At 45.0% G+C, this 26,409-nt stretch overlaps 2 protein-coding genes and 1 long non-coding RNA gene across 3 annotated transcripts; 1 reads left to right on the top strand and 2 right to left on the bottom strand.

Annotated features, from left to right (window-relative positions):
- Positions 1-7,669: 7,669 nt before the first annotated feature.
- On the bottom strand, positions 7,670-11,420 carry LOC120303266. Its single transcript, XR_005555391.1, has 2 exons — positions 11,354-11,420; positions 7,670-8,051 (listed from the first exon to the last, which is right to left on the bottom strand). It is a non-coding gene; the product is annotated as an uncharacterized LOC120303266 (long non-coding RNA).
- A 45-nt stretch (positions 11,421-11,465) lies between these two features.
- Positions 11,466-22,323, top strand: ESS2 (ess-2 splicing factor homolog). The gene is made up of 10 exons (XM_039332643.1): positions 11,466-11,718; positions 12,384-12,552; positions 13,530-13,625; positions 14,196-14,365; positions 15,275-15,395; positions 16,206-16,339; positions 17,209-17,311; positions 18,721-18,821; positions 19,961-20,076; positions 20,955-22,323. The coding sequence occupies exons 1-10, from the start codon at positions 11,563-11,565 to the stop codon at positions 21,238-21,240; spliced, it is 1,452 nt and encodes a 483-aa protein (XP_039188577.1). The 5' UTR covers positions 11,466-11,562; the 3' UTR covers positions 21,241-22,323.
- LOC120303265 (testis-specific serine/threonine-protein kinase 2-like) lies at positions 21,262-25,200 on the bottom strand. Its single transcript, XM_039332645.1, has one exon. It carries the CDS (start codon positions 24,754-24,756, stop codon positions 23,596-23,598), a length of 1,161 nt encoding a protein of 386 aa, XP_039188579.1. The 5' UTR covers positions 24,757-25,200; the 3' UTR covers positions 21,262-23,595.
- Between the last annotated feature and the right edge of the window lie 1,209 nt (positions 25,201-26,409).

A 26,409-nucleotide genomic window follows, 5' to 3' on the forward strand; every position in this document is an offset into this window, starting at 1 on the left:
ACCCTTGCTTGCTTTTGCCACAGTCTTTCTATTTCTATTTGTAGGTCTTTGTATTTTGTTATCTTCTCCAGTTCTTTCTCTTCTATTCTGCTGTCTCCAGGCACTGCCACGTCCACTATCCAGACTTTTTTGTCTTTCTTATCGACAATTGTTAAGTCTGGGGTGTTATGTTGCAGGTGCTTGTCTGTTTGAATTCTGAAGTCCCAGAGCAGTGTAATTTTATCATTTTCTATGACTTTCTCTATTTTATGATCCCACCAGTTTTTGCTTACAGGCAAATGATATTTTTTGCAGATCTTCCAATGCACCATTGTTGCTACTTTGTCATGTCGCTGCTTGTAATCAGTCTGTGCAATCTTCTTGCAACAGCTTACCAAGTGGTCCACTGTTTTCTTCAGCTTCTTTGCATAGGCGGCACTTACTGTCTGTTGCTGTCTTCTCAATTTTGACTTTGTATGCATTTGTCCTTAAGGCTTGGTCTTGTGCAGCCAGAATTAGTCCCTCGGTCTCTTTCTTCAATTTTCCTGCTCTTAGCCATTGCCAGGTCTTGTTATTATCTGCTTTCCCAGCTATTTTTTTCATGTATTGGCCATGTAGTGCTTTGTCTTCCCATGCCTCTATTCTGTTCTTCATTTGTCTTTCTTGTAGGCCAGTTTGGTCTCTCCAGTAGTCAGTAAGCCTTCCTGATATACTAATTTCAGTGCATCTTCATCATTGTTCTTCAGATATTCTTCCAAAGCCATTTTTTCTTCTTCAACCATCTGATGTACTTGTACATTCCACGCCCATCTATTTGCCTTGGTAGATAAAGTCTGTCAATGTCACTGCGTGGATGAAGGGCATGATTCATTGTCATTATTGTTCTGGTCTTCCTATCCATTGCTTTTAGTTCTGCTTGAGTCCAGTCCACTATTCCAGCTGTGTACCTAATGACTGCAATTGCCCAGTGTTGATTGCCTTTATGGTCTTTCCTCCATTGATTTTTGGATTGTTAAATCTTCTTCACTCTCTGATGTATTCACCTCTAATCTTTTTCTTGACTTTCAGTGTGCTTGATGTTGTCACAGCTTGAAGATACCCAATTTTTGTAGTATTCTTCCTCATCCAACGCTTATGTTATTTTCCGTGGGCATCCTTGATTCCTTCAGTTTTCAACGTACTATTTTTCACTTGTTTGATAGTAAGTGTGGCACAATTTGTCCAAGCCCCCCCCCCCCCCAAAAAAAACCTCCATTACAATATCTTGGCTATATATACGGACAGTGGTGAGCAGCGATTCTATTTCAGATGATGTTTTTCCATACAGCTTCAGATCATCCATATAAAGGAGGTGGGATAGTCTGGCAGATGTTTTTGATGTTTGATAGTCATGTCCTGAGTTATTCAGTATTGTTGACAGAGGAAACAGTGCAACAACAATAGTAATGGTGTGGTGAATCTCCTTAAATATTCCTCTTGGATATTACTCTCCCAGCTTTCACCATTGATCTGCAACTGTGTCTTCCATTGTGCCATCGATCTTTGCACAAATTTTCTGATGTTTCTACTGACTCCTGTTATTTCTAGGCACTTATTATCCAGTCATGTGGCAGAGAGTCAAATGCCTTTTTGTAGTCCATCCATGCCACATTCAGGTTGGTCTTCCTTTCTTGCAGTTTTCCAAGATCATTTTGTGTATTAGGAGTTGATCTTTTGTTCCTCTGCTATTGGGGCGGTTTCCTTTCTGCTCAGGTGGAAAGAGATTGTTTTCAACTAGATGCTGTTGTACTGCATCAGCTACCACACCAGTTAGTAATTTGAAAGTTGTTGGTAAGCAGGTAATTGGCCTGTAGTTACCTGGTGTTGCCCCTTTTGCTGGATTTTTCATTATTAGGTAGGTTTTCCCAGTTGTTAGCCACTTTTCAATTTCTCCTCCTTGTAGTATATTGTTGAACTGCTTGGCAATGAGTGGGTGTATAACAGTTAGATGTTTCAACCAAAACCCATGCAGTTCATCTTCACCTGGTGCTGACCATTTTTGATTTTCTTTGCTCTTTTTTCTACCATTTTTGTTGTTATTACTAGTTCTTTCATTTCAACTTCTGTTTTATTTGCATCCACTTCTTTTAACCAAGCTGCATCCTTGTTGTATTTCTTTGGGTTATCCCATACCTGCTTCCAGAATTGCACTGTTTCTTCCTTGTCAGGTACTGACTGATTCCTTGCAGTTTCTCCATTGATGGATTGGTAGAAACGTTTCTGATTGGATTGAAATTGGAGGTTCTGCCTATAGTTTGCAATTCGAGCTTCATATCTACTGATTTTCCTGGCTATAGCTGTTATTTGTTGCTTTATTATTTCCAGTGCTTCCTTGATCTTCCTTGTTTCTAAGTGGTATTTCTTGATTAGGTATTCTTTGGTCTTCTTGTTCTTCAGCTTCTTTTCTTTCATCTGTTCTAGCTTGCTTGCATGTGATCTTAACTTGCTGATCTTATTTTCTAGTCTAACCTTCCATTTTTCTGGTGCACTGTTTGTTTTTCTTTTTTGTTGATTTTGCATCCCAGGTATTCTGTTATAACTGCAGCTGTGCTGTACATTAGTTGGTTTGTTTCTTGCAGTGAATTGGTGCTTATACTTGCTATTGCAGTATTTGCATCTTTTAATGCTTGTGCTAGCTGTTTCTTTGGAACAAGCTTCAATGCAGGCAGCCTTATTCTGTTGTTTTTGTGCTGTTCTAGATGCTCAGTTATTCTTTGTTTCAATTCTTTTATTTCTTTAGTTAGAGGGTTTTGTTCTTCCTGAGGTAGAGGTGCCTGGTTTCCAAATGAGAAAAGTTGTATATCTCTGCTGGATTCCTTCACTGCCAACTCCCCCTGGTTTGCCTCTACATTCTGAATTACTTCTTGTAAGGCTTTGATTTCTTTGCCCTGGGTAAACCTTTGCAGTTCGTCTAATTCTGTTTCTGTAAATACTTTATTTCGTGTTATAAATCGGCGTTGATCTGCTAGTCTCTGTTCTGTTATTTCTGATTCTGGATGTTGTTCTTTCCAGAATTGGTGCATTCGTTTTAGATATCCTCGTCTTGTTGGACTTGATCTGTAGTAACAGATCATTATTTCTTTGTTTTCCATCACTGTGTATCTGCGACGGGTAAACACCTTTTCTTCCAGTAGTTCTGCAGCTGCTGGCCCTGGTTGCTCAGCCAACAGTCCTGAGTCCTGTAACCCATTTTTCACCAGATATCCAGGAACTCCAATATCTAGCGCGGACCTTGTTAACCCGGGCGACGTCCGAGCCGGTATGGCATTCTGAATTTACGTCTCACCATATTTTTTATGGGAGAGACACTCTTTGTCTGACTCTTCTGATGAGACCTGTCCAGTATGGTTGAACCTCTGGCATAGCTCTCATCTTCCTCAGAGTACACAAGCCCCACAACCACGTCAAGGTAGTGCCTCACTGGGGGTTATTATTATAATTATTATTATTATTATTATTATTATTATTATTATTATTATTATTATTATTATTATTAGACTCCAAGATCCCTCTCACAGGTTTATTGAGAAGATTGGCAGTTTCACCCACTGCACTGAATTGTGGTTGACCAACAAAGAAAGAAAGCCTTGTTAGTTGTATTGTTCAATCACATTAACCTGTAAAACCTTGGTCCCCAGACCTGTGTTTGTGTACTGAGCCATGCCCAAACCACGCAAATCACATTCTAGCCAACCCCTGCGTGGATTCACACCTTCACTCATGTTGCTGTTTTAAGAGTTTGAAGTCCACCCATCCTCCAGTTCTTGAAGTGGCAGAATGCTGCTTTCCAAGGGATGAGCCAGGTCTGTACTGCTGCATTGGATCCCAGTGTCCATCCTTGACAGGGAGGATGGATATTTGTGTCGGATTAAAAAGGAAAACAAGAGCAGCGGGTAAAGGTGGCATTAGCATTGTGGCACTTGTTGGAGGGAGGTGGGAATTCAACCCTCTAAATTCACTTTTCACAAATGAATAGCTAAAACAGATTAACTCGCTGCCTTTCTCTCTCTCTGCGGCTAATCCCCATAATGGTTTTAGAGTCTCTTACCAAACCGATAAAGGCTTTTTTTCAATTCTCTCCCGCCGTATCTCGCCATTGTCTGGCACGTGTCTATACACTCTCCCCTCGCTTCCATTCTCCTTGTTTTTATTCTCCCCTTTCTTCTTGTTCTCCTTTTTATTTTTTATTTACAAAAAAGAAAAAAAAGATGGAAAGGCTCAACGAGATCTTTATCTCCATAAACCCACATCAATACATCCCTCCACCCCACCACCTCGGCGAATCGGGACACAAAGCAGTCCTAGCTGATTTGGATTTGATTACCGGCCCCTTATCGCAACGCCTCTTGTGGAAATCTGGGTCTTAAATCCCATAATTCTTTGATAAAAGAAGCATTACCGGTCTATTTTTCCCCCAAAGTGAAAGCTGTGGGGAAAATCAAAGAAAGCAATCAGACAGGAGACTAAGAGGCTAAATGCACAAGGCCAGATAGGTGGAAGATTTGTTGAATAGGGTCTCGCTCGCCGTCATGGTGACGGGGGGGGGGACAACTGAACAGCCTGAACTTGGAGAAATGCTGCTCTATTTTCCCTCCCTTGTAGCAACTTCTGACGCTCTCGCAGGAGCGTGGAGATGGCGCGGGTTCTGGGAAGCTATCTAGTCTATCCCCCTGGAAGAAAATCGGCTCCCCAAGCATCATAGTAACAGAGTTGGAAAGGACCTTGGAGGTCATCTAGTCCAACCCCGTGCTCAGGCAGGAAACCCTATACCATTTCAGACAAGTGGTTGTCCAGTCTCTTCTTAAAAGCCTCCAGTGATGGAGCGCCCACAACTTTTGGAGGCAAGTCGTTCCACTGGTTAATTGTCCTCACTGTTAGGAAATTTCTCCTTAGTTCTCGTTGCTTCTCTCCTTGGTTAGTTTCCATCCACAGAATTGGAAGGGACCTTAGAGGTCTTCTAGTCCAACTCCCTGCGCAAGCAGAAGACCCTATAGCATTCTGGGCAAACGGCCGTCCAATCTCTTTTTAAAAACCATTGCTCAAACCAATTTGCTTCGGGGTAAGCAGTTAAACCGACCTGGGAGAAAAAAAAAAACTTCTGAGAAGTTTGCTTCCACGGGAAGCGGCTGAGAAGGGTGCTTCTTAAATCTGGGTCTCTGAGGACAGCTTCCCAATTAAGGAAGAACCCCGCCCCCCCAAAAAAAACATTGTGATGATGATGTTGTCCGTTCAGTCATGTCCGACTCTTATGGGCCAGATCTGTCTCCCTCTTCCGATCGGGCAAAACATTGTAAGGAGCCTTTTAATATTGTAAGCCGTCCGGAGTTATCCTGGGATAAGATGGGCAGACAATACATTTGACGAAAAAATAAACAAATAAAAATAAAAAGAGATTTTGTTTGTATGGGATCTGTCTGTCCATCTATTCATCCATGTATACTTTTTCTCTCTCTCTCGTTCTCAGTCATCTTCTATCATCCATCATTCATCATCCATCTTTCATCCACCCATCACCTACTTATCTATCTATCTATCTATCTATCTATCTATCTATCTATCTATCTATCTATCTATCTATCTATCCCTCTATCCACTCTCTCATCCATCACCATTTCTCTCTCCCTCTCTCATCTATTTATCTATATCTTTATCTCTCTATCCCCCTCATCCATCACCATCTCTCTCTCTCTCTCTCTCTCTCTCTATCTATCTATCTATCTATCTATCTTCATCCATTCATCCTTTCTTTTTCTATCTTCCCCTCCCTCTATCTCTCTTAATCTCAACTCTAATCTTGCCCTCTCCCGAAGGATCTTCTTTCTACTCCAAGACCGACACTCCTAGTAGTATAATCTGGAATTCCTAATCAGCCTAATGTCCCTTTAACAGGGCTTCCCATTTATTCTACAAAACAGAGAAAATCAATGGGTTGATGGCCCATCAGAAACACTGATAATATCCAACTTTCGCCTGGGTTCCCAGTCACCAATATGTTGACTTTCAAGAGAAATGTTTTCTATTTTGCAAGGGATCTGGGCTGCTGCTAATATTGTTGGCTTCCTCTTGTAAAAGCTAAATTCATTTACCCCATTCCCCCAACCCCAGCCCCCTTCTCCGTCCTTACATTGTGCAACATGACAGTTGTGCCTTTGGATTAGAAGCCTTTCCTGTGGTCAAAGAAAAAAAAAAGAAGGATAATTTGCTTTTCCTCTTTTTTCTTCTTCTTCTTTTCTTTTTTTCAAGGAGCTAATCCTCCCGGGCCATTTCTGTGCCTGAGAAAACAGCTTTTCTCTCTCTTCCTCTCCCCCTTCCAAAAGACAAGCTTTGCCATACAATGGACATCATAAAACCACCTTCATCCTGCCATTGAGATTGAGAAATCAGATTTCCACCCAGTCATTCCTGCAGGATTAGCTAAATCTTAGATCCACACTAACCCTTCACAAAGCTGTCAAGATTAGCTTGAATTTATTTTATTCCAGCTTTTCAAGGGTGGGTGGGTGGGGGTGGGCTGGTTTCTTTCCAAGAAGGATTAAGGACCGTGGGGGGGGGGAAGGAAATATCTCTGTATATTTGAAATGTCTCTGTATATTTGCGATGCTCTTATAAAGCCACTAACTAGATTACGGGAAGACAGAGACCGGTGGCCAGGAAGGGATGGTTGAAATTCTTCCGAGAGTTGGCCATCGGGCAAAGGGCATCTTCCCCATCTGATGGACATTTACGTCCTGATGATTTACCAACTGATGATAAAGCAGTTTCTCCTTTGGTCTCTCAGGTGTAGCTGAGGTCCCACGGAGAAGGATGTCCACAGAAGCTCCTTCAACTGCTGAGCTGGAGAAGAACAAGAAGCCCTGTGCCTTCACCATTGAGAGCATCCTGTCCGGCTCGGCGGAGAGCAGAGCCCCCGTCCTCTTCCCCTTCTGCTTCCGAGGCATTTGGGACCAAGACCCCAAAGCGCTGTGCTTTTGGGGGAATCTGGGCACTTTCCCGGAGGAGGAGGAAACAGACGAAGTGGAGAGAGTCAGGATGTCGTGCAACTGTTGCTGCTGTTCCAAGGAGGGCATTCGCACGTGGCGAGAAAGCGCAAATTGGCTCGGTGAGGGGTTTCGTTGGGAGGAGGGTGGGGTGCCAAAGACTTGGGGTGGGGTGGGGGGGCTGTGAGGGTGGGGGCTGCCATTGGGGCCCGCTCCCTCCAGCCCAACTTTAAGGAGAATCAGGACTCCAAGGTCAAAATCAGTCTTGGGAGTTTCCTAAAAGTTTTTGCCCGTTCCGTTTCTTTAGTTCATTCAAGTGAATTGACTTGGGGTTTTTTGGTGTGTGTGTGTGTGTGTGTGTGTGAGAGAGAGAGAGAGAGAGAGAAAGAGAGAAAGAGAGAGAGAGAGAGAGAGAGAGAGAGAGAGAGAGATAAACAGGCTTTACTGTGATTCTTCCAAGGTAGGTGTATGTGTGTGTGTGTATCTAAAGAAGAGAGTTGTGTTCAAGTTTCATCTCTTGGCACCCATCTGTAGCCTTTCCTGGTTTCCAGTGGGGAATTTACAAATACGGGGAAATCTAGAAGGATTAATTGGACACAAATTCCAATTTTAAATCTAGAAAGATTCGGGGGGGGGGGAATGATGAGATGGTGAATGAGTTTGAAGGCGGCTTCTGGTTTCCTGTACTGTTTTTAATCAAGTAAAACCTCAGAACTTGCACAGCAATTGATAAGCAGATGGCCCCATCATTCCCACCCTGGAGAACCAACGGATTGGCTCACCGCCTCTCTGGAGACCAACCCAACCGATTGTGCTTTCCTTCCAGGTGACCCCAGGTGTGCGTGGCCCATGAAGCTGTTCTACCCCCTGGCCAGGCCCTGCAGGAACCACCGCGGCAGCCCGAGCGAGCTGCAGACCTTCCACCAGATCCAGAGACGGACTCGGCGACACCGGACCATCTTCACGGAAGACCAGCTCCAGGCCTTAGAGGCTCTTTTCCATAAGAACCAGTACCCAGATGTGATCACCAGAGAGCACTTAGCCAGCCAGATCCACCTGAAGGAAGAGAGAGTTGAGGTAATTTTCGGGGTGTGGATGGGGAGGGGGGACACAGAACGGGCGATAAAGAGCAGGACTGAAGAGGATTGAGAAGTTCATAAGCCTTCCAGAAGATCAAATCAAGGGCTTCCTCCTTATTTTCTGCGCAACGCCCCTGTGAGGTGGCTTGGGCTGAGAGAGAGAGCGACTGGCCCAAAGTCAGCCTTTCATGCTTAGATAGCAATAGCCCTTAGACTTATATGCCGCTTCACGGGGCTTAGTTTACAGCCCTCTCTAAGCGGTTTACAGAGTCAGCCTCTTGCCCCCCCCCCAAGAATCTGGGTCCTCATTTTATTGACCTCGGAAGGATGGAAGACTGAGTCAACTTTGAGCTGGTCAGGATCGAACTGCTGGCAGTGGGCAGAGTTAGCCTGCAATTTTGCATTCTAACTTCTGTGCAGGGAGGGAAGGAAGGAAGGAAGGAAAGAGGGAAGGAAGGAAGGAAGGAAGGAAGGAAGGAAGGAAGGAAGGAAAGAGAGAAGGAAGGAAGGAAGGAAGGAAGGAAGGGCAATAGCAACAGCACTTAGACTTATATACCGCTTTACAGCCCTCTCTGAGCAGTTTAGAGTCAGCCTCTTGCCCCCAACAATCTTAAGTCCTCATTTTACCAACCTCGGAAAGATGGAAGTCCGAGTCAGCCTTAAAGCGGGACTTGAACTCACAGCCTCCTGCTTTCCAGCCTGGTACCTTATCCACCAGACGAAACTGGCTCTTCACGGATGCCATTTCAGGCTCCTGATTCAACGTCAGTCCCTTTTCCTGAGCACCGTTTTCCGTGTCATAACTTCGATTATTAACCGCCATTAAGTGAATATCCACACTTCCAGGGCAACCTGTACTGTACTGGTTCAATATTTACACCCATTATACGATTCTATTTGGCATTTGGGTTTACCCTTTTCGTTTTGGATGTGATTTAACATCTTTTTAAAAAGCACGGTGTCGGACGGTGGGTGGAATAACGTCCTTCTTCTGTTGTAAACAAACAGGTTTGGTTTAAAAACCGCCGAGCCAAATGGAGACATCAGAAAAGAGCTGCAGCGTCGTCACTCATCCTCCCAGTGGCCAAGATGTCTTCCGAAGAGAAGCGTTGACGGGCAGGTCGAGGCCAAGTTAGCCATACAGGGACAAATTATAGGTTAGCCAAGCTGATATCTCCCACGCAGTCTTGTTTTGGTTAACCATGATTGATCCATCAGCACACATCAGGATGTCTCCAGTCACTATACCGAGACCTGATTTACCAGTAATAATTGGGTTCCATGCCATGATAGACAAACATATTACAGGCAGTCCTTGATTTACAACCGTTTGTTTTGTGACCGTTCCAAGTTACGGCGGCACTGGGAAGTGACTTATGACCGTTTTTCACACTTACGACCGTGGCAGCATCTCCACGGTCACATGGTCAAAATTCGGATGCTTGGCAACTGGGCACGTATTTTCCTGTGTCCCGGGATCATTTATGATTCACATTTATGACGGTTGCAGCATCCTGGGGTCATGTGATCCCCTTTTACGACCTTCCAACGAGCAAAGTCAATGGGGAAGCCAGATTCACTTAACAACCGGATTATTAATTGAACAACTGCAGTGTTTCACTTAGCAACTGTGGCAAGTAAGGTCGTAAAATGGGGCAAAACTCACTGAATCACTCTTTTGCTAATTTGGGGTTCAGTTGTGGTCGTAAATCCAGGACTACCTGTATTCCTGAATAAACCAACTCTGGTTTATTCAACCAATGACAGCTGAACTGTCTGTGGCTTAAGCCATGGGCAAACAAGATCAATAATGAGCCAGAAATTCATTGTTTTTGCAAAAGCCTGAATCCTTATTTATTTCTGCTATAGAGGGCAGTTATTGGACGTTAGGCTGAGTGATTAGCATAAACAATGATTAAATTATGATTCACTGCCCTGCTTTTCTGATATACAAGGAGTCCTCGCTTTGGACTCCAGCTGGGATCGGAATTTCCATCACTAAACCAGGTTGCTGTTAAGTGAGTTGAACCTGATTTTACAATCTTTTTGGCCATGGTTGTTAAATGAATCATGCAGCTGTTAAGTGAATCCACCCTCCTGCATTGGCTTTGCTTATTCAGAGCAGGCTGGGAAAGTCATAAACGTGATCCTGGGTCAGTGTAATTGTCATAAATATATGCCAGCATCTGAATAGTGATCATGTGGGGATGCTGCAATGGAGGTCCAGTCATTAAGTCACAAGAGACTGGACAGCCATCTGCCTAAAATGCTATAGGATCTCCTGCTTGAGCGGGGGGTTGGACTAGAAGACCTCCAGGGGTTCCTTCCAACTCTGTTAGCTATTTTTTTTTCAGTGCCATTGTAACTTCGAACGGTCGCTAAAATGAACGGTTGTAACTCGGGGACCCGTACTTGCTTTGCTGGCCAATCCTAAAGCCCAGAGTAGGATTTAAACATGAAACATTTTGCAAAGTCAACATTTCAAGCTAACCTTTCTGGCGAAGCGATATAGCTACAGTTTTATCTGTTTTCAGCCCGGATCTTAAAAAACAAACATTGCCTCGATCATGCAGGCACACCAATAAAAAAATAAAGAAAAAAGAACTTTTGCTTTTGTTTTCCTTTCTTGCCTATATTTGTTGCGGTTTTAAACCATTTAGTCCTGTCTGACTCTTGGCGGCTTCACAGGTAGGCTGCTACCCTGTCCAGCACACCTTTTTTCATTGGCTGGAGGTTCCATTTTGCATCAGATTGGATGCTATTGAGTGACAGAATATTGATATTAATAATACAATGCAATACAATATGCAAAGGAGTAGAGCAAAGGGGCTTGCTGATCCCCGTATCCTAAAAAGGCAAATTTTGCAATGGTAGAAGTAGAAATCTAATCAAATCAAATCAAATGCTCCAACACTGGATGTCTTTAAGAAGCGACTGGACAACCATTTGTCTAAATTGGTATAGGGTTTCCTGCCTGAGCAGGGGGTTGGACTAGATGACCTCCAAGGTCCCTTCCAACTTTATTATGATCAAATCAAATCAAATAATAAAAGAGGTGTACTGGTGGCAGAGGCGCCCATCCCCGCTTTTCACATATCCACTTGGCTTCTGTTTTGGAGGGGGAGGGGGCGGGAATTAGAGGGTCTGAGCCCGCGATCAGCTGAACGACCACCCCGCAGAGTAGACTCGGTCGGTCGCTCCCGAGCCACCCGCAGCTGCCCGCCACGCCACGCTGCAGCTGCGAACCCGAATCGATCGCGCGCCGCCCCTTCGCCTTACCTCTATGTCACGGAGTGGCGTGACGTCCTCCCTCGGGAGGAGGCGGGGGGAGGAGGAGGGACTGCCATGCCTTTCGGGGGCGTGACGTCGGCGCACGCGAGGGCGGCGTAAGGGGAAGCGTTTCCGGGTCTCTCCCCGGAAGTGGCCGTGTTTCCGGAAGTGGGAGCCCGCGTCGGCCCAGGCCTCGCTGCGTTGCCACGGGAGACGCGATGGAGGCTCCGGGGACCCCGGCGGGGTGCGGCGCTTCGGCCCAGGCGATGGTGCCCGTGCAGGCCGAGGCTTCCGCCGTCGCTCTGCCGAAGGAGGCCCCCCAGGAGGCCCCCAAGGGCCGCAAGAGGGTCCTGGACGAGGACGCCTACATCCAGGTGAGCGGACGAGGAGGCCGGGCAGGCCTTCGGGAGACTCGGCTGCCCGTCGCCTCTCGGCCCTCCGGCTTTTTCTGCCGTGGTTGGGGGCCCAGCCCTTCTTTTTCCCTACCCTCCCGGCCTCCCTCGCAGGGTCGTTGTGCGGTGGCGTGGGGGGGGGGTTGCGGAGGAAGAGAAGGGGGAAAAAAGTATTACCCCAAAGTGTCACATTCCGTTCCTTTAATCTCTTTTACTCAATTTATAGTTTTTCTACGGTTGCCAAGGCCGAGCATTACGTATGAGGCTTCCTTCATTAGAAAAGGGATTTCTTAAATAGCTGCAAGAGGCAATGAAAAGTGGCTAGGCTGTTATCAAAGGATTTTGCACTGGCGTCAGAAGCGCTGAGGCGCTTCCAGGTTGGAAAGAGTAGCTGATGGCATCACCATTGCCCTGGGGACGCCCAATTGGGAGCTCCTTTCATGTCCCCAGGAGGAGATGGAGCGAAGGAGCTCAACCCCTGCCCCATGGCAGCTCCCGGGTCTCGAACACGGGGCTTGCCAACCTCCTGCCTTCCACCTCCTCGACCCGCCCTGCTCCTTTTCAAAGGGATAAGGTTTCAGAAAGGGTGTGATCCAAACGCCTCGTGTTTTAAAATATTGATCTGGAAACATCTGAATGCTTTGCAGAGCCTGGAAAAAATCATCCAGAGGGATTTTTTCCCTGATGTGGAGAAGCTGCGGGGTCAGAAGGAATATCTGGAGGCTGAAGAGAGCGGCGATCTGGAGAAGATGAGACAGATAGCCATCAAGTTTGGCTCCTCCTTGGGCAAAGCTGCCAGAGATACACCTGCACCTTGTAAATACGAGTGCCCGATCGGTTGATTGATTCGATGGATTGCGCCATCCAGTCGTTTTGGGTTCCTAGCCACTACATACATGGGCAGATCTGTAGGCGTTGTAACTCCCAGAGTTCTGCCTGGCTGGCTGTTTTAGTTATAATTTCAGAACAGCTGGAAGGTAAAATCACGGGTAACCGATCTAGACCAGTGTTTCTCAATTTCAGGAACTTTAAAATGTGTGGACTTCAACTCCTAGAATTCCCCAGCCAGCATGGAGTTGAAGTCCACCATCTTAAAGTTGCCGAGGTTGAGACACACTGATCTAGACTATCTGGTGTGGCAACTTTAAGAATTCTGGGAGTTGAAGTCCACAAGTCTTAAAGTTGCCAAGGTTGAGAACCCCTGATCTAGATTTAATAGTATAACACTTCACAGTCTGTTTTTCTATTTCAGAATTGCTCGGTCACTACAAATGATGGCCAGTGATAAAGCATAGCTGGGATGTATTTAAAAGGCCCTGATTTAAAGGAGCAAATAATGTCAAATTTAGAAAAATAGAGAAGACAGCTACTGCCATACAGTAGTCAACGTACTGGGCTAAGATTGGAGTTTTAAGTCCAATGCATTTCTTCAGCTCCCTGAAAAATGGCAAAAGATAAATTTAACAAACATCAAACAATCCTGAGTCATGGCGATCCATAGCGTGTCCTATCACAAATCCCATTTTGCACACATAATTTTTCTTTTAAGGGACATTGGCATATGAAGATAACAGTAGATGTATGATTAAGTACCAATTTATTGGGTGGTTGCCTTGATTTTTCACCCCAAAACGAAACGTGGCCTGGTAATTCCTCCACCAGCCTCGGGCCCAAAGCATCATTAGATCAGTTAGTGAGATTGAGTGTTTCAGGATTTTTCAACGGGGATTTGAAGTTTCAGAGCAATCATTTTCTATACTTTGTAAATCTGTATTTTGTGTTCCTTGGGACAGATGTCACCCCGGCAACTTTTGAAACCCCCGAAGTTCACCCCAGTGATTCTTCTGTGCTGAATAAGCCGAAGTTCACCACGAAATCTCTAGATGAAGGTAAGCAACTCGCTGCAAGAATTTTTCTTTCTAGGTTTCTTTGATCTCCTTAAAATTGGAATGGCCAATCTCAGCTCTGCAGGTAGATTACGATTTCGCCACAGCTTAGAACAGTGGTTCTCAATCTTTTTAATGCCGCGACCCCCAACCGGTCGTAAGTCGAGGATTACTCAACCGGTCGTAAGTCGAGGACTACTCAACTGGTGCAGCACCGTTTGCAGAATGGGACTTTTGGCGGGCTCAGCAGGGCAGAGACAGCCTGGACAATTCCTATTGGCTTTTGAAAGCCAATAGAATTAGAGTCTATTCAAGGGAGTCTATTCTATTGGCTTTCAAAAGCCAATAGAATAAAAGGGAGTAGCACAGCTAAGGAAAAGGGGAAAAAAATGGGAGACTGCGTTGTTTGGCGACCCCCGTGAAATGGTCGTTCGACCCCAAATGGGGTCCCGACCCCCAGGTTGAGAACCACTGGCTTAGAACATCTGATCTTTCAAAGAACTGGGGCTCCTTGGTGTGTCTGGATCTTCCTTTTTTTTTTTTTTTCCAAGTGGCGTTTTCTTTTATTTTCAGGAGAAGCCGGGGAAGAAGAAAACAAAGATGCCCTGCCCAGTCTGGATAAATTCTTGGCCAAACACACCAGCGAGGATAATGCTTCCTTCGAGCAGATCATGGAAGTCGCCAAAGAGAAGGAGAAAGTGAAGCATTCGTGGCTTTACGAAGCCGAAGAGGAATTTGCCCAGGTAAGGAGCAGCTTCTCTGTATGGCGGTTTGGAGCCAGGGGTGAAAGGATTGCTCCTCCCTTGGTCAAAGAAAAGAGGCTTTTTTAAAAAAAATATCTTTTAGATTTTTTTTTATTCTGCCTTTATGAAGGTCCCTGAGAGAAAGGGACTGGCCCAAAGCCAACCAGCTGGCTTTCATGCCTAAGATGGGACTAGAACTCACCGTCTCCTGGTGATTGGACCGAAGTCACCCAGCCAGCTTTCATGCCTCAGGCAGGACTAGAACGCACTGTCTCCTGGTTTCTAGTTTAGCGCCTTTACCGCTAGTTGGTCTCTCTAAACTGGTTTTTCTTATATTCCTCACTTTGGAAAGACGACAGTAGTGCTATGCCATTCCTTTTCAAAAGTGGACAGTTTTAAGTTGTAAAAAAATTGATGCAGTCTTATTCTGCACACCAGGCAACCTGTGGTTTCCAGAGGCCTCTTTGGGCAGCTGCCAGCTAACCCTGCTTGCACAACTGAATGCTTTCCAACTAATAAATAACAATTAAAGCTGGAAAAAAAATTCTTTTTTCTTCTAAGACCCTAGACAATTCTCAGCCCAATCCGTGTGCCCAAGAAAGCTACATGCACATTGCATCATCCCTTTTGCTTCGCATGATGAAAACTTTACGGCCCTTGGCCAATCAAAAGGCATGTGCAATTTACCTTTGTGAAATAAACCCACACTGGGGGTAGGAGGCCCTGAAGCTTTACTTGCCTGACCAAATTGCGTTCAGGATATGCAGTTGACTTCTGTGGAGGAAAACCTGAAAGTGCTGAAAACACTAAAATATGAATTTACTCCTAAAAACATTGCAGAGTCATCCGGGGAACATCCTCCCTTCCATCCATGCTTGCAGCTGACTGTGTTTTTCTTTCCCATTTCAGCGGCATCAGGAGCAGCTAGCTCTCCCATCGCTGGAGGAGCAGCAGGCCCTGGGGAGTGGCAAAGCTGGAGTAGAAACATGGGAATACAAGGCAAAGAATTCGCTGATGTATTATCCACCAGGTGAGGCCGCTTGTGCTTCCTCTGACAAGGTCTGTTTGTTGTAAAAAGGAGAGCTGGATAATAATAGGGTCAATCATCATGAAATGGTAAGTTCTAGTCTTGTCTTAGCTATGAAAGCCGGCTGGGTGACTTTGTGCCAATCACCTTGAGACAGTGAGTTCTAGTCTCACATTAGCCATGAAAGCCAGCTGGGTGACTTTTGGCCAATCACCAGGAGATGGTGAGTTCTAGTCCCATCTAAACTATGAAATCCAGCTGGGTGACCTTCGGGCCAGATCCTCCCTCTCTCTCTCTCAGCCCAATCCACCTCACAGTGTTGTTGTTGTGGGGAAAGTAGGAGGAAGGTGTGTTGGATATGTTTGCCGCTTTGAGCAGTTTTGTAAAAACAGCAAAAGCAGAATACAGATCATAAAATAAAATAAATTCACCGGTCCTTGCTTTAGACTTTTCTTAGAAGCAGGATTGTTGGTCAAACGGAGGGCATCCCCTCTTTTCTTTCTCCACTCCATTTGTTTTGATCCTTGGTTTTTTTTTTCATATTTTGAAACGACAAGAAAAACAAACCTCCCTTCTTTTGGATCTTTCTCCTGCACGGGTTGATCGGCCTTGTTTCTCTCGATCTGGGAAGAAGAAGCAATAGAATCAGGATAAGAGAAAAAAAGCTTCATTTGATCCTTTTGCCTTGTGGATGATTGGCTGGAGGTTGTCCTGCCCTTCGCTCACGTCTGCCCTTTCGTTGGAGGAAAGGAGCCAGGAATTGATGCTGTGTTTCCAGGGTTGCGGGTCATAAAGTGCTATGTGTCTTTTCAGGAGTTCCTGAAGAGGAAGATGTGTTTAAGAAGCCACGTGAGGTCGCTCACAGGAACACCCGTTTCTTGAAGGACCCCTTTAGTCAAGCAGTGAGCAAGACCCAGCTTCAGCAAGCAGCAGCCCTCAATGCTCAGGTGAGGGGCGTTACATTTCCCACCTCCGCCTCCTTTATAAGGTGTCTGCTTCTACTCGCCTTGAACTGGCCAGTGAATCATAGCAAATCAAACGAGAAATAATGGCAGAATGGGATGGATGGATGGATGGATGGATGGATGGATGGAAGGAAGGAAGGAAGGAAGGAAGGAAGGAAGGAAGGAAGGAAGGAAGGAAGATGGAGGAGCAGAGGAAAGGGTAAGCAAAGGAGGGAAGCAAGGAAGGGAAGAAGGTGATGGAGGAGAAGAAATGGTAAGCAAAGTAAGGAAGAAGCAAGAAAGGAAGGAGATGAGAGAAGGAGAAGAAGGAGATGGCGAAGCAGAGGAAATGATAAGCAAAAGAAGGAAGCAAGGAAAGGAAGAAGGAAGGAGACAGAGGAGGAAATGGTAAGCAGAGGAAGAAAGGAGAAAAGGAAGGAAGGAAAGGAAGGGGAAAAAAGGAAAGAAGGCAAGAGAAAAAAAAGAAGGGAGGAAGGAAAGAAGAAGAAAGAAGGAGATGGAGAAGCAGAGGAAATGATAAGCAAAAGAAGGAAGCAAGGAAGGGAAGAAGGAAGGAGGCAGAAGAGGAAATGATAAGCAGAGGAAGGAAGGAGAAAAAGAAGGAAGGAAGGAAGGGGAAAAAAGGAAAGAAGGCAAGAGAAAAAAAAGGAGGAGGGAAGGAAAGAAGGAAAGAAGAGTTTCTGAACATTCTAGTTTACCTGGGACAAAAGTTGGTGCCTCTTCTTTAATTCCCTTTTCCAAAATATCTTTCGTTTTTAACACTCTGAGCCGTTTTAGCGTCCCGATTTCTCCGTGCCTTTAAGCTCTCTGTAATTAATGCTAAGCATTCTTCCTTTCTCTGTTAATCCCAGTACAAACAAGGCAAAGTGGGGCCTGATGGGAAGGAACTTATTCCTCAGGAATCTCCCAAGGTAAACGGATACGGCTTCGTGGCCACACCCTCCCCTGCTCCCGGTAAGAAAGAAAATCCTTTTTATCCTGTTATTTTATTATTATTATTATTATTTACAAAAACATACACACAAAAGAGCTATTTAGCTTCCCCCATTGACTTTGCTTACTGTAAGCTGGCTGGGAAGGGTGCAGACGGTGATTCCTGTAATCCTACAACCCGTCAGCTGTTTATTTATTTTATTTTATTTATGAGACTTATATACCGCTTTAAGCGCAAGCACTCTCTAAGCGGTGTACACCAGTAAGCAGTGTGTGTGTGTGTGTGTGTGTGTGTGTGTGTGTGTGTATATTTACATTGCCCCCAACAATCTGGGTCCTCATTTTACCTACCCCGGAAGGATGGAAGGCTGAGTCAACCTTGAGCCGGTGAGATTTGAACCGCTGACCTGCTGAACACAGTCAGCTAAAGTGGCCTGCAGTACTGCACTCTAACTGCTGCGCCACCTCGGCTCTTCTGTTGTAAATACAGGCCAGTTGCCAAGCCCCTGAATTGTGATCCCCTGTTGTGGCAGTGGTAAGTGTGAGAAACAGCACAAGTCCTTTTTTTTTTTTTTCTTCCAGTCACTAAATGAATGAGTGGTAAGTCAAGGACTATTTGTAAATCCTAACCTTTTGATCCATGGGTGTGCTAAATACATACATATATACATACATAAATGACAGGATGTCCTTTGACAGAACTTGTATATAAGCTCTGGTTCTTTCTGTTGTTTTTTTTCCCACCTTCTTTCACATCTATGTAAAAACAAAAGGACTGTACTAATAAAGGAGAACACTTGTAGCTCAGAGATGACATGAGGGGTCCTGGGTGCTCTCTGAGCTTGCTTGTTTTCTTGCAGACGTTTCATTACCGAACTAGGTAACGCCATCAGTGCTAGTGCCGTGAAATGCTAGCACTGATGATGTTACCTAGTTTGGGTAATGAAACGTCTGCAAGAAAACAAGCAAGCTCAGAGAGCACCAAGGACCCTATAGCCCTCCTCCTCCTCCTCCTCCTCCTCCTCCTCCTCTCTACAAACCACACTCCCTTCTAGCACTGATGATGTTACCTAGTTGGGTCATGAAACGTTTGCAAGAAAACAGCCAACTTCAGAGAGCACCAAGGACCCCACAGTCCTCCTCCTTGCAAGCCCCACTCCCTTCTAGCACTGATGATGTTACCCAGTTTGGGTAATGAAATGTCTGCAAGAAAACAAGCAAGCTCAGAGAGCACCCAGGACCCCTCAAAAGGATTGCATTTAATTTTTCAGGATTCAGTCTTTTCTCTTTTGTCCCTTCCGGCTGATTCTCCTGACAGAGATTCCCTCACCCCAAATATGTTGAGTCCAGCACGCTAGCAGGGTTCAGACGGCAAGCCAACAGCTTGCTGTCTTATTCAAGGACGCTGATTGGCCAGTGTGTCTTTCCAGGTGTGAATGAGTCCCCTCTTATGACCTGGGGTGAGATAGAAGGCACCCCTCTGCGATTGGAAGGCTCTGACATGGACCGGACGCCAGGACCGGCTTTCAAGGTATTCAAAGATTTAAAACACCCCGTTTCGGTCCTGTCACTATACAGGTCGTTCTCATCTTACGACCACAAGTTAGCTCAAAATTTCTCTTGCTAAACGAGATACTTGTTAGGTGTCTCTTTGTCCCTATTTTACGATCTTGTTTGCCACAGTTGCTACGTGAATGACTGAGGCTGTTAAATTAGTAACGCTGATGTTAAGTGAATCCGGCTGCCCCATTAACAGGTCGCAAAAGGGGATCACATCACACACACACACACACACACACACACACACACACACAAGGACACCCCAGTTGCCAAGCCTCCGAATTTTGATCGAGTAACCACAGGGATGGTGCAACAGTCAGGATCGTAAGCCACTTTTTTTGAATGCCGTTGTAACTTCAAACGGTCACTAAATGTAAGTCAAGGGTTATCTGCATCCTGTGCAAACAAATTGGACAACTGTGCAGTGAACAATATTATTATTATTACTATTATTATTATTATTTAGCGTATGGCATATTATACCTGGACTTGCAATATATATATATTATCACTTCACCTAGGTTTAAAAAAAACAGAATAAAATATGAATGTTAAAAAGATCTATGTTCAGATAGAACCATTGTCTAGGCCAGGGGTGGGGAATCTTGGCTCTTTTATGACTTGTGGCTCAGGAATTTTGGGAGTTGAAGTCCACAAGTCATAAAAGAGCCAAGGTTCCCCAACCCTGGTGTAGGCTGTGCCACCATTGAAGCTCAGAATCGTTTATATTAAAAAAATAAATCAGATATTGGGCTGGTCTATGCCAGTCCAATATAATATAATCCATGAACCATAATAAATTAATTACAGCCAGAGAACGTGTTTACTATAAGGACTGTAAGCAGCCCAGATACTTTTTTAACTAGAGGGGCAAATTTGTCTTGATAAACTATGAAATAAGTAGTTGAGTCAGGGCTCAACTCTTACTCTTACTTGCCCTGATTTGGATAGCACTTTGTGGAAGAGTTTGGAAAAAAGGTTCTGGAGCTGCCCTAGACATCCTTTTTTTATTTTCTCAGCCAGTGAGAAAAAGGTGAGGAGGATCAAGCTAAGGTTGACGGATCAGACTCCAAAATGCATGGGTAATCTAATCAGAGGATTTTTTCACAGATCCTGGAGCCCGGACGCCGGGAGAGGCTAGGGCTTAAGATGGCCAACGAGGCAGCTGCAAAAAACAGAGCTAAGAAACAAGAAGCCTTGAGGAGAGTCACAGAGAACCTTGCCAGGTGAGTGATCCTTTCAGGTGGCAATGAAATGGGCTGAAGTATTCAAAACTTAAGAAGTATTTCAGTATCTTGTTAGATCAACTTTAAGACTTGCTTTGAGTGCGGTTGGAAATTCAAAAGGAAAAGATAATAGAATAGAATAAGAAATAGAATAGAATAGAATTACAGAATGGAATACGGAATAGAATAGAATAGAATACAATACAATACAATACAATAAGAACAGAATACAATAAGAATAAGAAATAGAATAAGAAATAGAATAAAATAAGAAATAGAATAGAATTACAGAATGGAATAGGGAATAGAATAGAATTAGAATAGAATAGAATAGAATAGAACAGAATAAGGAAGAGGAATAGACAATAGACTGAAAAAGAATGGAATAGGAATAGAATAAGAATAGAATGGAATGGAATAGAATAGAGAATAAAATAGAATAAGGAATAGGAATAGAATAGACAATAGAATGAAAAAGAATGGAATAGGAATAGAATAAGAGTAGAATAGAGAATTAAATAGGAGAATAGAATAAGAATAGAATAGAATAGAATAGAAATAGCATAGCATAGCGTAGCATAGCATAAAACAGCAATAACCCTTAGACTTATATACCGCTTCACAGGGCTTTACAGCCCTCTCTAAGCAGTTTACATAGCCAGCCTCTTGCCCCCAACAATCTGGATCCTCATTTAACTGACCTTGGAAGGATGGAAGGCTGAGTCAATCTTGAGCCCTGTCAGGATCGAACTCCAGGCCGGTGGGCAGGGTTAGCCTGCCATCCTGCATTTTAATCAGTGCACCATCCGACCATCCTAGCTACAGACTGACCAATGCTTACCTGAAGTCCTTGATTTTTCTCTCCCCCCCCCTTCCAGCCTCACTCCGAAAGGCCTCAGCCCTGCCATGTCTCCCGCCTTACAACGCCTCGTGAACCGCACCGCTAGCAAGTTCACTGACAAAGCTCTCCGGGCCAGTTACACCCCTTCCCCTGCACCTGAGAGGACGCCTGGCTACAAGACGCCTTCGGCCGGCCTGCAGACCCCCACGGTCACCCCAACGTCCGGGACACTCTCTCAAACCCCAGTGGCTCAGGATCCCACCTCTATCACGGACAATCTGCTGCAGCTGCCCAAGAGACGTAAAGCATCCGACTTCTTTTGATCCTCTCTTCTTCTTTTTTTGGGGGGGGGGGAAGAACCCAGCAGTGCCCCAATATGCCAATGCTACTGAAGACAACGCCCGCCATCGACCAAAAGCACCAGGAGAGAAGTTTCTGCGGGGTACAGGATCGTTCCTGTCCTGGGTTGACCTCATCCTGGCTAGCCGGCGAGAAGCAGCAGACGGAAAGTAAGGCTTTTGAGTTGAAAAACCCCTCTCGTTAAACCTTGGCACAGGAAGACGGTCGCCAGAACTGCTTGCACGGTGCTGGCCTTTTTAATCTTAATTGATTAAACGCAGGCTTCACCTCCAGATCTGGCAGGAATTGGGATTGTGGTGTGGAAAACTAGGGGGGACAGAGAGAGAGAACGAACTAGTATCCAGATAGGATGTTGTGTGTCCGCGCCTGCTTAATCTTGGAGCAGATCCTCAGCTCAGAGACTGACCAAAGGTATGGTATATTTTTCTTGGCCTGGGAGCCGAGAAAGAATTTGCTTTATAGAAAGAAAATGCAACAAGATTCCTTAAATTCTTCTCCCACAGAGGTCCTGAGAGGCTTGCTTATGGATCGAAAGCTTGGGATAGCTTGGGTTTCCAAACCTTACAGGCGCTAAAACGTGGGTTGGGATCAAGCCGATCCGGTCTAACTCAATCTCGCTTGGAGCAGGATTATCGGTGGCCTCCTGTATTTTGGACCCAGTCCAGTCCAGCCCAAACAAACAAAAGTATTAAGAGCTGGGCAAGGTTTCTGAAAAAAAAAAATTTCAAAGCCAAACTGAGAAACTGAAAACTTGGGCAGCAAAGATATGATTTAATCCAGTGGGGTGGGGGAAACGGGGGAAAAATGTATTTTTTTCGTGACATTAAAAGCTCGTGGCACAGTCGGTGAAAAAGATGGCAAGCTGGAACCTTTCAGCCATCATTGTCATTCAAGGAGACTCAGTTGCTTTGGCTTTGAATAATTTGTTGTAAGCATCTGTTTATCCTCCTTGAAGCTTTTTACATCTGCATCTTACAAATAAGAAATTGAACTTCTTTGGTGGAAGGACCGAAAATAAACACCTTAGGTCTAAAGACCTTAACATACTCAGTTTGCACGCGGCTGATTTTCTAGGGATGAGGGTGACTTGACACTGCACGGAATACACTCCACATTTTAGTTTTTGAGTGGTTGATTTGTGGCGTTTCGCTCTGACGGGCAAAAATCTTGCCGCAGGCCTTTTTGTGGGTTACGGTAGTTATAAGAAAGCAGAAGTGAATTGCCAGCCAGAAAGGGAAGGTAGATTTGATCAGGGCTTGGACAGATATATAACATGAAATATAATATAAATATAGAACCGGCATGCCGCGGCCCGGTACCAGTCTGTGGACCGGGTGTTGGGGGCCTCTGTTCTAGCAGGACGATGAAGCCAAGTGTCGGTGGCTTTTGTGGAGTACCTTCACAACCTTTTAGCTACTGCCGCTGTTTCCTTATCTTACTTAAGGCTTTCCATCCTTTGAGAATCAGGATGGGTTGGTCATCCATTTCCTCAACCTGGAGTTTTTCTAAGTGACACAAGAGTAGTAGACCAGCTTTCCAGTGGTCACTCAGCTTCTACTTACAGCCAGCATAGGCCAGTTTTTTCAGCGGCTGTTAGACTGGATTTTTTTTTGAGGGGGGGAAGATGGTTGAGGGTCCAGGACAACTCGCCGCGAGACACCTCACCATGGACCATTCTTCTCAGGCCAACACGCCAGAGGACAAGAGTCACACTAATATCAAAGAAATTGGTGGAATAGGATCCTTAGAGCTTCCAACTTGGCCCTTTTGTGACTCGTGGACTTCAACTCCCAGAATTCCTCAGCCAGCATTGCTGGCTGAGGAATTCTGGGAATTGAAGTTCACAAGTCATAAAAGGGCCAAGTTGGAAGACCTCTGCTTTAGAGCAAGGATGCCAAAGGAGGGACAAAATGAAATGTGAAATGACAAAAATGTAAAACATTTTTTATTTTATTTTTTTTTTAAAAAAAATTTAAATTGAATTATTGAATTGTTCTATGGCGTGTTGGCCACAGCGAGTTCTCCCATTCCAGTAGGTGAACCCCGTCTTCCTGCCTTCTCCATGCATGGGTAAGATTGACCAGTAGTTGCCAGCTGGAGCCTAGTGTTTTATCCGTTTAAAAAATATTAAATAAAACGGCCTTTGGCCTACAATAACGTGCTGATTCAGAAAGCTGATTCTTTAGTTTCAGATCGCGTCTTCTGCTTAGCTCTCATCTTTATTCCACACACCACGCTCTCCAGCTGGTTACCTGGACTCCCTGTTACGCGACGGTCACGCTAGCTTTGGGGCGAGGGCTTCTGTTGAAGGAACAACGTCAGATATTGTTCTCAAACTCCTCGGCAATCTTCTCCACTCCTTCGTCGTTCTTGTCTCCTTCGGGGACCTCCTCTACTTCTTCGACCGCTTCCAGCCGAGGAGCCATGGTGGAGACCAGGGTTTGTTTGGATTCACTTTTCTGGTTCTTCTCCCGTTCTGATCGGTGCTCCGGTTTTAGCTCAGCCATACTTCGCGAGCTCTCTCCATTTTTCCCGACCGAAGTGGCCGACACAGCTCTGATTTTGCCGGGCTGCATCCATATGTGACTTAAAACCTCTTCGATGCGCAAGCGTCGGGACACGTCGGGTTGAAGCATGCGATAAATCAGATCTTTGCATTCAATGGTTAGGTTTTTGGACTTGGGGAAATGCACCCTATGCTCCTTCTGCAAGCGTAACATTTTCCGGATGTTCGAATCGTCGTAAGGCATCGATCCGCAGACCATGATATAGAGGATAACGCCCAGACTCCACATGTCGTAAATTTTGGGCTCATACGGGATGCCCTGCAAAACCTCGGGGGCTGCGTAAGCAGCAGAACCGCAGAAAGTTTTGCTGTAAATAATTTTGCCATCTTCATCCCGAACCAGGCGCTTGGCAAAGCCGAAGTCCGAAAGCTTAATGTGGTAATCTTTGTCTAGCAGAAGGTTTTCGCATTTCAAATCTCGGTGCACGATGTCGTTGTCGTGACAGTATTTAATAGCGGTGCCCAATTGACGGAACATCTTGCGCGCGATGTCTTCGGGCATCTCCCCTTTCAGCTTGATGAATTCTAACAAGTCGCCCTGAACGCCGAGCTCCATCACAATGTAGACTTTGCCGTTGGACGTTTCGAATATCTCGTAGGTTTTGATGATGGAATGGTGGTTGACTTTGGCTAAGATGTCTATCTCTCTCGGGAGAAATCTTTCCAAGAAATCCGGAGGTGCTTTCTTCCGGTCGATGATTTTGATAGCTACGTCGAACTTCAGCCGTTCCGAGAAGGCCGACTTCACTTTGGCATAGGACCCTTCCCCTAAATTCCCGCCCATGATGTAGCCTCTTTTCTTAAGGATAGCAGCATCATCCATGATGCTGTAGGCCGTGGTGATGAGATGTTTGGTCACATGGTTGACGTATGCATTCAGCCATTTAGTGTCTGTTCCATGGTGTGTGGTCATCAGGAGATAATCCGTTTCCTGCCTTGGAAGCTCTGGGAGGCTGGCTGGAATGGAACCCTGAGCATTGTTGAACGGATGCTGTTTCCATGTGACATCATAAAGCTGACAGAAATACTGGGTGAATTGATCTCCGTTGCTTGGACCCAGCTCACCTCCATGCCAATGGCAAAAGCGTTCTTGCTTGGCCCCATTGGGATGAGGGGGTAGATTTGCAGATGACCCCAAGCAGGCAGGAATAGCCAACACTCCAGAAGATAGGCTTAAGATACAGAAGGATCTTGACAGAAGTGAACATTGGGTGCTATCTAACAAAATGAAATTCGCTATAGAGAAAAATAAGCCTTTACATTTAGGCAAGAAAAACCAAATGTACAGGTACGGTATAGGTGGTACCTTGCTCAATTGTAGTAACTGCAAGAGGGATCTCGGAGTCCTAGTGGACAATCATTTAAATAGGAGCCAGCCGTGTGCTGCAGCTGCCAAAAAAGCCAACACAGTTCTAGGCTTCATTAACAGAAGGACAGAATCAAGATCACGTGAAGTATTAATACCACTTTACAATGCCTTGGTAAGGCCACACGTGGAATACAGCATCCAGTTTTGGTCACCACGATGTAAAAAAAGATGTTGAGACTCTAGAAAGAGTGCAGAGAAGAGCAACAAAGATGATTAGGGGGCTGGAGGCTAAAACATAAAGAACGGTTGCTGGAATTGGGAATGTCTAGTTTAATGAAAAGACATGATAGCAGTCTTTCAATATTTATGGGGCTGCCACCAAGAAGAGGGGGTCCACCTAGTTTCCAAAGCACCAGAAAAGCAAGACAAGAAACAACGGATGGAAATTAATCAAGGAAAGAAGCAACCTGGAATTAAGGAGAAAGTTCCTAATAGCGAGAACAATTAATCAGTGGAACAACCTGCCTCCAGAAGTTGTGGGTATTCCCACACTGGAAGATTTTAAGAAGAGATTGGACAACCACTTGTCGGAAATGGTATAGGGTTTTCTGCCTAAGTGGGAGGTTGGACTAGAAGACCTCCAAGGTCCCTTCCAACTGTTATTCTGTTATAGTCTGTTATAGTTAAAGCTGAGAGAAATACTGGGTGAATTGATCTCCATTGCTTGGACCCAGATAACCTCCCAGCCAATGGCAGGAGCATTCTTGCTCGGCCTCATTGAAATAAACCATATTTAAATGTCCCACAGAGATTTAAAATAAAATCTCATTCCATGCTTTTGCTGGCAATGTCCCCTGTGAAAATACCTCGATATCCTGCAAATTGGCTTTTTTAAGTTTGCTGTTTTCTGGATTGGTTTATAATGATGGGGAGGGGAATTGCCTGCCTGTATTTGCTGAAACTGTGGATTGCCTTCTCCAGATTTAATTTGGCTTGCTTGTAAATTCTGAGAAGAATTGAAGAAATATGTCCAGGATTATCACGGATCTTTCATTGTTAAGTTATTCTGTAGCCATATGCCAGATTTTAAAAGTTCCTCAAATTTGTGACAAACGTTAACAACAGAACAGAATGACAGGTGGAAGGGACCTTAGAAGGCCTTCCAGCCCAGCCCCGTGTTCAAGTAGGGGATAACAAGTGATGAAATGGAATCAACCGTTTCAATCATTTGTTATCTTTAAGCAACCATCGTTCTTT

Source organism: Crotalus tigris, unplaced genomic scaffold, assembly GCF_016545835.1.
Source record: "Crotalus tigris isolate CLP2741 ecotype Arizona unplaced genomic scaffold, ASM1654583v1 scf7180000024461.5605484, whole genome shotgun sequence".
In the NCBI taxonomy this organism is placed as follows: domain Eukaryota; kingdom Metazoa; phylum Chordata; class Lepidosauria; order Squamata; family Viperidae; genus Crotalus; species Crotalus tigris.

Excerpts from the sequence above, each read along its gene's own strand:
- LOC120303265 (XM_039332645.1), bottom strand. The coding sequence starts at position 24,756 with ATGACCACACACCATGGAACAGACACTAAATGGCTGAATGCATACGTC.
- ESS2 (XM_039332643.1), top strand. The coding sequence starts at position 11,563 with ATGGAGGCTCCGGGGACCCCGGCGGGGTGCGGCGCTTCGGCCCAGGCG. Across the intron at positions 11,719-12,383 it reads ACGAGGACGCCTACATCCAG|AGCCTGGAAAAAATCATCCA; the intron begins GTGAGCGGACGA and ends AATGCTTTGCAG. Across the intron at positions 20,077-20,954 it reads GTCACAGAGAACCTTGCCAG|CCTCACTCCGAAAGGCCTCA; the intron begins GTGAGTGATCCT and ends CCCCCCTTCCAG.